The sequence below is a fragment of the Alosa sapidissima genome, chromosome 16 (genome assembly GCF_018492685.1).
Source record: "Alosa sapidissima isolate fAloSap1 chromosome 16, fAloSap1.pri, whole genome shotgun sequence".
Lineage (NCBI taxonomy): Eukaryota > Metazoa > Chordata > Actinopteri > Clupeiformes > Clupeidae > Alosa > Alosa sapidissima.
This window is the reverse complement of record NC_055972.1, coordinates 4,291,686-4,304,919: the sequence shown is the minus strand read 5'-3', so window position 1 is coordinate 4,304,919 and position 13,234 is coordinate 4,291,686. Positions and strand designations below refer to the sequence as shown.

The following is a 13,234-nucleotide window of genomic DNA, read 5'->3' as shown; positions in this document are numbered from 1 at the left end:
GTTATGACACAATGTGCCAAATAATCATTTGGGTTTATTTAATGAAATGATCAAGTTCATTTCACTGTATACCTGGAGTATGAAGGTAGTGTTCTACACCATGGATAGGGAGCATCAGTAGACTACACTGTTATAGACACAACAAGGACCATTTATTATTAATAATAATAATAATAATAATAATAATAATAATGATAATAATAATAATTATTATTATATTTATAATAATTATGATAATAATAAAGCTCTTAGCTAATAATTAATAATACAAAAATAAAGCTCTTACACAGACTTGCATAGACAATGACCATTTATTAATAAGACAGCTTGCCTTTTTGTCTCTCTATGTCTGTCTTTTAATCTCTCTCTCGTGCGTACACACACACACACACACGCGCACACACACACACACACACACACACACACACACACACTGTATCATGCAGAACACATAGTGAATACCCAGACAGACAGTGTTTTTGTGTGCTCCTGGCGATTGCTTTGTGGTGCTTTAGTGAAAAGTGCTTTTGACGAAGAGCTCACTTTATTCCACTAATGTAACAGCATGCGCGCACGTATCGGGGAAGCAAGACCATAGATTTTTTAAATTCCGAGGTCAGGGGCATCGCTAGAAATCTTGTAAATTGATATAAAAATATTTAATACATTATAGCATAATTCACACTTACAATACAGCCTATTAGGCCGAAGGTTCATGTAACAAAGTAGTCTATTTAGGCCTATGCAAGGCTAAACCACAGAAAAGGCTGAAATGTAAAAGGGTTTAATGATCATTTGCCAACAATAACGTAGAACCATAGATTTGTTCAGTTTATAACATGTTTTGTTTATAAATTCAACTAACACACTTTTTTCCAACAAAATTGTTTTTTAGATGCACCTGTATATCTCGAGAGCCTTTTCCCAAATTGGCTTTGGGGACATTTCTACTGGCCCCTGCTCCATCTGCTAGTAATGTTCTGCTTCTCTTCAGAAGAGTAGCACATTCTGCATTTATACATTGCAGGGTCACAGGCTGCAGAGATTGAGACCTCTGACACAGGGAGTGTCACATCTGAACTCTCTCTCACTTGGGAGAGCCCATGGCCTATTGTTTCCCTCTCGTCTCCTCACTCTTTCTCCTCAACTCCCTGGTTTCTCTCTCATGTCTCCTGTGTTGGTAAATGATCAATAATTGATATCATTTGACCAGGTTATGTTTGGGCCATGCTTAGATAATATCCATGACAGCATTAATTATCCATCCTATCATTAATGTAGCTTCATTTTCAAAGTAGGTTAGATAGCATCTCCACTGAATTTCAGCATAACACTTTTCTTACAGGTTAGCATCTCATTGGTAGTGCTGTTGCATCTTTATTCTATTTGACCATTAACTGTTTCACCTTCTCTCCTTTCTCCTTGTCTGCTCAACTTCTGCTGACTTTCCAAACGTTAACTTTGTTTGTTGCAGCCTTTGCTCAGGTCAGGTGAATTAAGGCAGATATTGACACCCGTTGGTGCCGTTTAGTTGTATCTCCTGTGCTGAAACCAAATCTTTACCTGCGCCTCTGCTCTGTCAACTTGAGCGCATCGGCCAGATCTGCGCGCGCACGCTCGAGCCTGGAGAGTTATCGCTCGAGCTCGCAGGCCAGTGCGTGAGAGAAGGCGGCTCTCGCTCTCGTTTGAAGACCCTTTCGTTTTGGACTTGAAGTGACTTCCTCGTGCGCGCACTCCACTAGCATCTTGTGGTGGCGTGGCTGCGCACTCGCGTGGTTAGTGAACAGAAACGCCCCGACCACAGACCGGCGCATCCTGCATTTCTAAGAGATAACTGTCAGTTTACCATTGCTCATGTCAAATGAGCTGCATGCTTTATATCCATCAATCTACACGTGTACAGTAGGCTAATATATAGGAACATACTTTATTTATCAGCGTTACTGCGTGATGAGTTTCCATTTGCGTGCGGCAACAAAACTATTCACCGGACTTGTTCTATAGCCTACTGAATAGCCAACATGGGCTCACACATATTTAGAAATAATCTTCTACACGCGCTGTTTTTTTTCTGAGACACTGCAGATTACCTGCGTGCATTTGCTGTCCACGCGACTGCGACCAGGGAAAGAACTGTGCTCTAGGTCGGCTAGAGACACAGAGCTCACGCCGTTCCGCAGATCTCCAGCTTTCTCCAACCCGCCAGTCCTGGGAACTCCCCGCGAGAGAACAACGTAACTCCAAGACGCATGCTTGAGAATGTCAATAATAGAGAACGAGGTGCAACTCCGCCTTATTGCACCGGCGAAATCTCCGTTGCTGCCGGAGAACAAACCCGGCGTGATGAAACGCAATCATGCTACAGTGTTTCAGAGAAGCTCGTGCGATTAAGTCGCTGCGGGTATCGCCTTCCATCTGCGTCTGTAGTCTCTGCCGACGTGGGCGAGGAGGAGACTCTTGGTGGAAATGTGCGCGCGATGACTCCGCCTTTGCATACTTTAACGTAGACCTGATTAAATCCTCCGAGCTCCACTAGCCTGCCTGCACTGGTGTCCGTGGATGTCGTGTCTGATGTCTGTGGACCGGTTTTGTGATGATGACTGGTCATCTTGGCCACGGAATTCATTGAGCATTTTTAGATTTAATCTAATTTGTGAATGTCCTTTTGCTTTTATTTCCAAGGCAACATGCAGGCGGTTGTATCTAGGACACCTCACTGAGCAAGAACACGTTTGTGTGGTGTGTGTGTGTGTGCGTTTGTGAGAAAGACAGAGTAAGAGAGAGAAAGATAGAGAGAATGGTCGTGTGTGTGTGAGAGTGAGAGAGAGAGAGAGAGAGAGAGAGAGCACGGCGCAAGCAGCAACTCCACCTCTAGTGGCGGTAGTGAGGCACTTCAGGTTCTCTGTAATGGAGGCCGAAGCTGACATCTGATCAGCTCAAAAGGTATGTTTTCCACCCACGGCATGTCGGGGCAGAGCCTCATCAGCTCTCTCTACCGGCCTCCTGCTAACATCTGTGTGTGTGTGTGTGTGTACTGTGGGGAGCTTATTGAGGGACTGAGGCCAACCATCTTCGTACAAACATCTTCGACCTTCGTACACACTACTACACAAACGCGTGCTCTAAGGCTATGGCAGGTGGGCTCTATCAGACACGGAGAACCGGGAGAGAGAGACAATGAGGCTGAGTTCTAAGACATGGCATGGGGGAACCAGTCGGACACGCAGACCAGGGAGAGAGAGAGAGAGAGAAAGAAAGAGAGAGAGAGAACAAGGTTGTGAACAACGCTGTGTTGTAAGCGAAGGGCCTCCACGTGTCTGCACGGATGTGTTGGTGACATGGGCACTGGAAGTGTATGGTGACACGGGCCGGCGCTTCTACTCACAGCATTCCACCGCCGCGCGCATCACTGCCGCGGAGGACTGGAGATATGCCTGTGCGTGCCTCTTGGGTCCTCTCCAGCGCGGGCTCGAGAAGCTGCCTCACCAGGCCGTCCTTCCCATGATCCCCCCCCTTCAGCTTTCAGTCGGGCCTATAGTCGAACCCACGCCGCCACTTTTCCCCCACACCTCTGCTGTTAAACCCGTTTTAAAGGGATCCATCCCCACGGGATCCATCCACCAGAATGGATGAACTGCGCCATACAGACATTCCATCACACAAAGGACTCGCGCCGATTAGCGGATGACCCAGCGGACCTGTAATATTGTCTACCGGAATATTATGTGGAGGAATAGCCAGCGGGATGCCGTAGGCCCCGGGAGCTATCGGTACCTGCTCTACTGACGCAACGTCCGGGCCCATGCGCACGAGGAGATTGTGCCGAAATTTACGAAATAGACCACTTCTACCAGGTAGATCTCAGCTCGTGCTCTCTTCCATGCACGTGAGCGCGCAATGGTGCGAGCATACATGTCCTCGGGCGTCGCCACTGTGACGCCAGTCGTGTTTATCCACCTCGCGCTGTTCTCCACCTGACACAGGTATGCTCGTGACATGACCTCCTCATTTACCCGACCTAGAGCTCGTGCTCTGTCCTATCAGCCGCTCCTTATCAGATTTCTGTAATTTTCCGAATTAATGCCAAGGGCGGGGGGCGCATCCCTGTCACTGTGAATAATCTGTTCTTGTAATGAGTGTATGTGTGTGTATGTGGGGGGGGGGGGGGGGGCATTCACTCCAATGTGTTTCTACATTCTAAGAACTACTAGTGTCTAGTTTGCGTAGGCCTATTGAGCAGATCATTCGATCATTCGATAAATACCATTACATGTATAGCATTTAGCATTCGATATATCACATGTATATGACAATGCAAACTGCCCCCTGTTTTTAAACAGACATGTCTCCGGGTCTCTCCACAGAAACCATCGGAATCAGAACTTCTCCGCGCCCGTCAGACCCATTCTCTCCATGCTCTCAAACTATGGCCTCGTGCAGGATTCGCTTCGGTTTGGTGCGCCGTTTGCGCTGCATCCGCTGTTTTTTTTATGTTGTTGTTTTTTGATAATCTCTTAAACACGAACATGTTTAACTTGACTTCCAGACTTGACTTCCAGCTCGATCGGGCTGCTGACTGGTGTTGTAGTGGATTCATTCTGAAAGTTATTTCTCTGTGTGCCCGAAAGCTATTCTTAATTCATTCGTTTTCCCCATCTAAAATATGGTAAATGTCTGAGCATTATGAAGATGTCTGTGTGTGTGCATGTTCGCGCTCGAGCGCGCGCGCGTGTGTGTTTCATTCCCGGGCATTCCGGCCCCGCCGCTAGGCTCTGGTTCCCCTCACAGGCCCGCTGGCCTCTCGCTGACAAGCGGAGACAGAGAGCTGTATACACGCGGCTTCCCCCGCTACGCGACCGTCCACCGGGCCCTACACTCAGCCCCCAAACAAGGCCAAACCCCCATTCATATTAGCGTCACATTAACACCCTGTAATATTACACTCTGTAATAGTAATAGTAATAATGATACTAATAATAGTAATAATAATAGTAGTAGTAATAATAATAATAATAATATGTTATGATATGAAAGATATAATATGTGCAATTACAATGTATGCATGTAGCATACAATTAATAGGCCTATGTATGTGTATAATAGATCATGTTTAAGAAAACGCGAATGAGCTGTTCCCCAGTCCCCTGTAGACATTTGTGGTTGAATTATAAAGATAGTCTCTATATTATAAAGATAGTCTCAACAGGAACTAGATTCCTTAAAACTCCCAAACAACCTCAACCAGTCCTCGCCTGGCATGTGTGAACAAGCTGTGGGTGAGAGTAATTAAATTAGTTATTTTAGAATTCTAACTTGCCCCAGCTCATTTTTCAAAAGCCTTTTTTTTTCGTTTCGTTGACATTTCGTTTTGTAAATTATCCTTTGTTGTGAAAAAACGTCGTCTGACCTGACAGAGAACAACCAATTACAATATCCTTTATTGAAATTATTGTATGCATAAATTGAAGTCAGTGTTAAGGGAAGTGTGATTATATTTCAAAAGGATCGGCTGACCGTATCAGTCGCAGAGCACTAACCATTTGGAACTTTCCAGGACACCGACGCGCATTTCCCCCCAAATGATCTGCAGCCGAGGTCATGATATCCAATGATTTAAGCAATGGTCGTATTTATGAAGTGACATTCAGGTGTGATATTTATAAGCAACAGTCTTCATGTAAAAATGACACCAATATAGCATGTTTATATTGTCACAAGTGCTGCTGGCTCCTCGCGAGCATGAGTCTGTGGGCATTAATATATCAGTGAAGCGCATCCTGCGCTCGAGTCTCGCGCATCCTCAGCACCAGCAGTCCCGCGCCTCTCCAGCCTCGTGCTCCTGTGCCCGACCTGTTGGGCTACCAGGCCCGGATGCCCTGCAGCGTCCCCTGGCACTGCGGCACGGGAGGGCCCTGTGGTGCGGGAGGCTGAGGCGCTGCCCCGAGGTTTGGCAGGCCCATGAGCGCGCTGGCAGAGGTGCTCGCGGGCAGCGCCGGGAGGCTGGAGTACGTGCAGCTATAAGTGTTTGTGTAGACGGGGTTGTTGTAAGTGTACGTAGGGTAGCTGCTGTATCCATACGGGCTGGCGCCCACTGCGTATGTGGCGTTGTAGTTCTGTGATCCCGCGAGGCACGGCTTACCATCCCGAACCAAAACGGGCACTGCCACGCGACGAGGTGGCCCAGCGTGATGGTGTCCTGCCATCTCGAGGGTCTTATCCTGGCGTTGCCGTTTGCACTTGTAGCGGCGATTCTGGAACCAGATCTTCACCTGCGTGGACGTTAGCTTCAGCGTGCTGGCCAGGTGCTCGCGCTCTGGGGCAGACAGGTAGCGCTGCTGTTTGAAGCGCCTCTCGAGCTCGAACACCTGAGCTTGGGAGAAGAGCACGCGAGGTTTCCGCCGACTCCGCTGCCTCTGCGGCCTGCCGTCCGCCTCCTCGGGCTCGCTCTCCGGTGCCTTCGCGAGCGCCATGCAACTCTCTGAGGAGAAGAGGCAACCGTCAGCGCGCGGCTCACTCTGTCAAATATGCAGCTTAACACTAACTAACTAACGACTCCTTTCAAATCATGTTCAGCAATACTGATTGCACGTCCATTTAAATATAGTATATCCCCATTATTTGACACAATGTTTAACATACCAATTTAGCAAATGTTGTTATTTGAGTTATTGAACAAGTCAGTGTGAGAACACTATTTAGTCAACACAACTCTTATTTAAAAACTGTAGTTAATAGCGCTATTTTAAAACTATATAAATATATAAATATAACTGCACTATATTCGGGCTATAAAACACTATAACAGCAAACTATTTTAACAAAACTATGCTACTAGCTCTTTCACAACATAACAAAATTATGTATACACACCCCATACGAACAACGCCATAACACACTAGTTATGACAATAATAAATACAACAATTACATACATAACTAACTATTTCCAAACACTGAAAGAACACCACTTTAACCAAATTACCAACACTATAAAATGTAACACTCTAAACAAAATTATAAAAACTATAAGATGATCTTATTAAGATCGCCACTATTTTAACAAAATTACCAACACTATACGATCAACACTGTTTTAAGAAATCTTTGCTTGTCGCTCTTTTACAGCACTCAACAATTTTTCCACGCTTTATGTCAGAATGATTTAGCTACTATTACTATTACTATACAAACACTATCACTATACAAATACTATTACTATACAAATACTATTACTATACAAATACTATTGGCCTACTATACAAATTATTCACCATCCCGCTATTACAGCATTACCAAAACAATACAGAAGAGAGGCCTTACCATGTAAACACACAACGGCACAATTAAATAAAAATAAATAAGTCGTTTATAGCCTGTTCAATTCATGCTGATTATAGTTTGTTATAGTGTGCAATTATGCACACGATAGTTGGAGCTTAACTTTCTTAAGTAGCCAGTCTCCAGCCTCTATGCGGGGCTGTGTGAGAACTCTGGGTTTGTAGGCTACCAGCTACAAGCGACACGAGGCTCTCGGCTACACAACTAGAGCGAGATCAGAGGAAATCTGAGCACTCACTGGCCGTCTCGCGCCCGTCCGCCTCGAGTTTGGGCTCCTCAGAGTGGTGTGTGAGCGCGGGCGCGCCGTACAGCTCCGGGGAGAGGCTGGAATCCACCAGGCTCTCGTGCTCCGACAGGGTGTTTAGATACGACATCCTCTCCTCGCCATCGGAGAAGCCGGGACTGTCTCCGCCACCGAGAGCGCACGCAGGAGGGGTGTGGAAGTGCTGCTGCAGTTGAAGTCCGTGCTGAGCGTGCGGATGCAGCGCGAGCTGTTGCTCCATCTTCAGAATATCCTTGACAGAAAACGGCGTGGAAGTGACGGGGCTCGGGAGCATCATCAGAGTGTGTGCGCGGGCAACCAGCGACGGCCCTCCTGTGGACACGGAGGGTTGCAACATAAAGACCTCCGGAGCAATGACTTTATTTAGACATTCTGCTTTCTAATATTAACATTTCCCAAAATATTTACAGATCAACATGTCACGCGCGGCAAGAGGAACGGCTGGGAACGGCTGTGTCTGGGCAGGCTCGGGGAGGGTCGTGAGGCGCTGACGCCGGGGTCCGTGCTGTCTGTGGCCAGGATTTCACCGGGAGGCGATGCGAACGGGGCGGCTGGTGACGTCACACTGTTAGGGAGGGACGTGCTCTCCTCATATGGGTGGGACACCCCCCCCCCCACACCCCCCTCACACACACACACACACACACACACACACACACACACACCCTTGGCGCAACGCGGATTACTTTCCAATTTGAGAAGAGTGGGGCTATGACCCGTAGAACCGATATCAGCCCATTATTTGTTGTGTGATAAAGAGCGGGAGCTAGCTCGCGTTTGTGGCGGAGAGGCACGATCCTTCAGACGGCCTGAATGTTTAGAAACAGATCAGTTTTCCCGCCAGTCACCGTACGTGACGCAGACTAGCCCCGTTAACTTGACACAGTAGTGCTGTTCTAGGCTTGGCCAAATGAAACCTGAGTGGGGCTGATGAGCCTGTGTTTTACGCTTCAGAGCCAAACGGCATCTGTTGGTCTCGCACACCCGTGTGTGTGTGTGTGATAGCTTTGTTTGTTCCATGTTTCATACCGAGTGTAATTATAAGAGTTTACCACATCAGTGAAGTGTTTGGTGTTGTCGTTAATGAGGTCATCAGCTCCTCATTGCCCCAAGAGAGTCGTTAGGCGTGTTCGCCTGATGGAAACGCCAAAAAGGTTTGGTATAGTCCGGAGCTCAGAGACAGTAACTGAAACGAGTTGAGACCTATTCATAATAACATAATACTAATAGGCTAATAATCATAATCATAATAATAATAATAATAATAATAATAATAATAATAATAATAATAACAGTCTGTTGTTGTTGTTGTTTTTTATGTTGTCCACCCGAAACCCGAGCAGCAATAGTAGTTGTTGTAGTAGTCAGGTAAATCCTGATAGTTGTTATAATATCCGAATAGGCTCTTATAGGCCTATAATAGAATAATAGCCCAGGTGCCTGATATAAAGTGTTATAGCGGTTGGTTAGCCGCAGAGGTTGCCGCATGCGACCCCACCGGAGACTGCAGACTGGAGCTCTCCGCAGATGGACTTGGGTGTCGGAGGGATTCTTATAGAATAACTTTAGTAGGCCTATACCTGATCATAGACACCGCCTCTAAATACTTACACTTAGGCCCGCACACTAGGACACGGCGAGAGTGGAACAGAAGGTTCTACCCGCAGAAAAAAATAACTTGTCTCCGCTTGAAATGGCAGCGCGAGCGGCATCATAGCTTCTCGCGGTCCCGGTTGAGATGGAGCGCGAGTGGAGCTGCATCGCGGAAGAGTGGGAATCGCCATATACCACCAGCGAGATATTTCAATCTTAACATTTCGGAGGAAAAAAATGTCCCTACAGTGCTGATAACACGACCATGACGCAATGGCTACAGCCCCGGTGAGTGTGTGACTAGGCTTTATACAACCCAGCCGGTTTATAATACCTGTTTTGAATTTATGTTTGAGGCTACATTTGATTTATGACACAACCTCGCGGATGAAAACAAGTTTTCCATTATGGTCCTCCAAATAAATAGCCTTCTGTTTTTCTTTTTAGTCTATATCACTTTACACATATTATTATTGTTGCTATAATAATAATAATAATAATAATAATAATAATAATAATAATAATAACCTGTATTAATATTACTGCATAGACCAATATTCATACACTTTGTCCAGCTTGCGAATGACCAATTAGGGAATGCCTATACAGGCGATGATGACTAATTATTTTCGAAATTATTTATACCATAATAAACCGCATTATAGTCGATGTGAATGTGCCAAGTCTATGATTTCGTTAAGATAGCTCACAATGGTCTGTGTCTCTTTAAATATAGCCTGATAATAATGAAAAAAACTTTAAAAGTAATTTCAAGGTTTAAAAATGACCTAGAATATTTCGATCAACTGGAATGAGAACAAATCGCACACGGCAGTCTGGGGGTGCCTGGATGCGGCCTTCTCGCTGATGCCCTTCTCTTTGATTATATTTATTACATTTTTATTTTTTGTTTATTTTATTTCATTTAATTTCATTTAATTTTAGATTGTCTACTACTCATTCATGACTGCCGGCTCCGGATAGCGCTTTATCTTCTAGTTTTCCTTTTAAAGGAGACCCGTCTCCTCCCCCTCCAGTCCGCAGATTAGTCGCTATCAGGCCGCGCTGACTTTTGAACCCGACCTGTGAAAATGTAAATATGACCATCTCTCAAGCTCCAGCCGGGATGAGGTGACGTTCTCCAGCTAAGCTCCAGTTGTAAATAATTATTTTAAGTGTAGCACTGCAGCCGCTTTCGCGTCAGATAGATAGCCATAGGCTTAAATCCTTACCCTGGAGTTTAGGAATAAGGCATTCTGATTTAATTGACCATATCGTGGGCACGTGATAATTTGATCACAGGCATCAATAATTGCATTTCTGTTCCCGCGTGCTTACCGGGTTGCGCTGATGCCGGAGCTTCTTGTCCCGAGTGGGATGAGCTCCTCGGTGGACTAAAATGGACATTCAGCGGAAATTTCAAATCGAGTTAGTCCGTATTTTCTCACTATTATTTACCAAGTAACTTTTACCACTGAACTGACTTAAATGTGCGTGAGCATTTGTGTGTGATTGTAGGTCAGGTTTGAAACTTTACAGGACGTCTTGACGTCGGATCTTGGCATGTTTACGTCTTCCGGACTGAGGTCCACTTGGACATTTTCTTGAGTCACCAGCACAGTCAGGCTCTGGCCTCAGTCCACGGCGCAACCGCAAGCACAAATACGCCAATCGAAGTGTATTAAAATTCAACTCATTGCTAGGTGTCCGGTTAGAGTGATGTGATGATGCTCATGTGTGGTAGAGCTCGCGGGACTCTCCGCTGTGATTTAAGCAGAGAAACTCAGAAGTCACACCGGGTCAACCGGGTCACGACGAACCGGTCCATCATGCACAGTGAAGGACCAGAGCTCAGAACAGCACCGAGAGACAGGGATAGATTTAAGGAATCTTTTTGCTCACCTTTTAGTCAAATGCGTCTCCACATACTTACACAGCAGCAGGGCCTCGCGCCACTTTCCAGCCTCGTGGCCTCAGCAAAGAGAACGAGCCCTGTCAATAAAATGATGACATAATTACTAACGTTTGTTTTGTCCCTTTGATAATTCCTGCGTCTGATTAAACGACTCTCCATCCCAAATGGAACCAGTTGGCCTGTGGAGTCGCCAGGCAGTGGGCCCGGCGATGCGCCAGCGTCATGCATCTGACAAACCTCTCTTACCTGCGTCTCACGTGAGTCGCCGCTGAACCAGTAGTCAGGTGCGCGATTGACCGGCGCCAGAGACAAAAGCCTGCTCGCGACTGAGAGCCGAAGAGAGGGGGAAGCGCTCGAGCTAATCCCATCCGCTGGCCATCAGCGAGGCTGTTTAGATTAGGTCGCTCGCGCCTTCCCGTCGACCTGTGGATAAATGCCTTAAAAATGGGAGCGCGCTGGGCGGGGGAGAGGCTCGCTTCCCCCTCGTGTAAACAAGATTTCTGCGCTTGAGCTACTTCAACGGTAATTACTCTCTCACTCACACACACACACACACACACACACACACACACACACACACACACACATCGAATGACTAATAACAAAAAGGATAGTTAGGTTAAATTGTTGTTTGTCAGACGCCTTAGTTCATAAAATGTAATACATGGGCCTATAGATAGATAGATAGATAGATAGATAGATAGATGAAAACATACATACATACATACAGAAACAGTCTGAAAACTAATGAACTCTTCTCACTCCATCTCAATCAGAAGTGCACCTGCGTGTGAACATCTGATTCCACCTCTGCGCCAATTCCACAGCTGTGTGTGTGTGTGTGTGTTGTCTTTGTGAGTCTCAGGTTATTACAGGGGACGGAACGAGTCATAAGTCCCCGGTGATTAATAGCAGGGTGTGCGGCTCACCTCTGTGCCTTCACGAGCTGAGCCTAAATGGACTACTACACTTCATTCAGCGCGCGGCCCGTAAGGTCAAGCCCAAAACCCATGTTTTCCCAACGCACGTGTCTGAGTCGGAGTGCTTTAATCGGTTTTCTGACGCGGGGGGTATGGTGAGCTAGTTAAGTTGTTGTTTTTACGCTGTCAGTCAGCACCTGGAGAATTCGCGGAAGGAGTCAACATGCGCCGGTGTGGCCAAGCGCTCGAGAGCGAGCCGTGTGGCGCCAGCCGCGCCACGACTGTTTTGTGTGGCTTAGCATGACGGGTGAGCTCAGGACACCAGGGCGGCCAGGTAACAGCGCCAGCAGGATGGAATTCGTTTAGCTCCTGATTTGAGCAACACCAAAGACATTCTTCACTCTGCGCCGGTGTGATAATGACTCAGCAGTGAAACCTAATTTAATTAAATTGATTATAGCTTAGCCTATTAGTAGGCCTAGCACATGTCTGAGTGCGCTTATGAACACGGACAAAAAGATAGCGAGAAAGTGATACAAATATATATACTTTCAAAATATAATTTTATACACTGAGATTCTCTGTTCATTGGCGGAACTACGAATAGCCGCAACAAGAGGCAAATTGTTTTTTTTAACAGACGCGTTTCTCTGACCCTCACAATGAGATGGGTCCCCTGGGAAATTTTTGTTTTTATAAATATTTGGGTTTGTTGATGATGGTTAGTTAATACATAACATCCACTGCAAGCATTGTTTATCGACTTTTAACAGCCCAAAACATTAAATGTTAGTCCACAAAGTAATGCATCTTTCATAGAGGTGCTCTGATCTGGGACACAAGATCTGTTTAGCAAAATTCCCTGGGCTTATTCCGTGGGCTAAAGTAAACATCAATTAGAAAAATATTTATTGTTAAAGAATAATTGCCACACAAAAAAACATTATGGACCGACCAGCTAAGAGAGAGAGAGAGAGAGAGGAGGAGAGACGAAATGGAACAACGTGGACATTCAGGAAAAGGAGCCATCGGTCATTAAATAAGTGACAGCGACGGTTACCACTTTTAACCGGCAAGATTCGGTAAAGCAGGACAGTCCAGCGCTCCTACCCTGTTTCTCCCTAAAACACTCTCTCCAACCCCTCTCCAGCACTGAGACTCAGTGCAGTGAACCAGTGGGATTTTG

The 13,234-nt window shown here is 46.1% G+C and overlaps 1 protein-coding gene across 4 annotated transcripts; it reads right to left on the bottom strand.

The window, feature by feature from the left end:
- Positions 1–5,420: 5,420 nt before the first annotated feature.
- On the bottom strand, positions 5,421–11,514 carry nkx2.3 (NK2 homeobox 3). Of its 4 annotated transcripts, none has more exons than XM_042066277.1 (4): positions 11,375–11,514; positions 11,143–11,205; positions 7,576–7,932; positions 5,421–6,478 (listed from the first exon to the last, which is right to left on the bottom strand). In XM_042066277.1, the coding sequence occupies exons 3-4, from the start codon at positions 7,895–7,897 to the stop codon at positions 5,859–5,861; spliced, it is 942 nt and encodes a 313-aa protein (XP_041922211.1). In that variant the 5' UTR covers positions 7,898–7,932; positions 11,143–11,205; positions 11,375–11,514; the 3' UTR covers positions 5,421–5,858. The 4 variants fall into 4 exon arrangements, with proteins under 4 accessions (XP_041922211.1, XP_041922210.1, XP_041922212.1 ...); XM_042066276.1 differs by having other exon boundaries at positions 11,147–11,205; XM_042066278.1 differs by lacking the exons at positions 11,143–11,205; positions 11,375–11,514 and adding an exon at positions 8,029–8,185.
- Positions 11,515–13,234: the final 1,720 nt, after the last annotated feature.

What these genes read in the sequence shown, in the direction of transcription:
- nkx2.3 (XM_042066275.1), bottom strand. Translation starts at nt 7,957, where the DNA reads ATGTTGCAACCCTCCGTGTCCACAGGAGGGCCGTCGCTGGTTGCCCGC. An exon ending in GGACGGGCGCGAGACGGCCA is followed by an intron (nt 6,479 to 7,575) that starts GTGAGTGCTCAG and finishes TCTTCTCCTCAG; the next exon opens with AGAGTTGCATGGCGCTCGCG.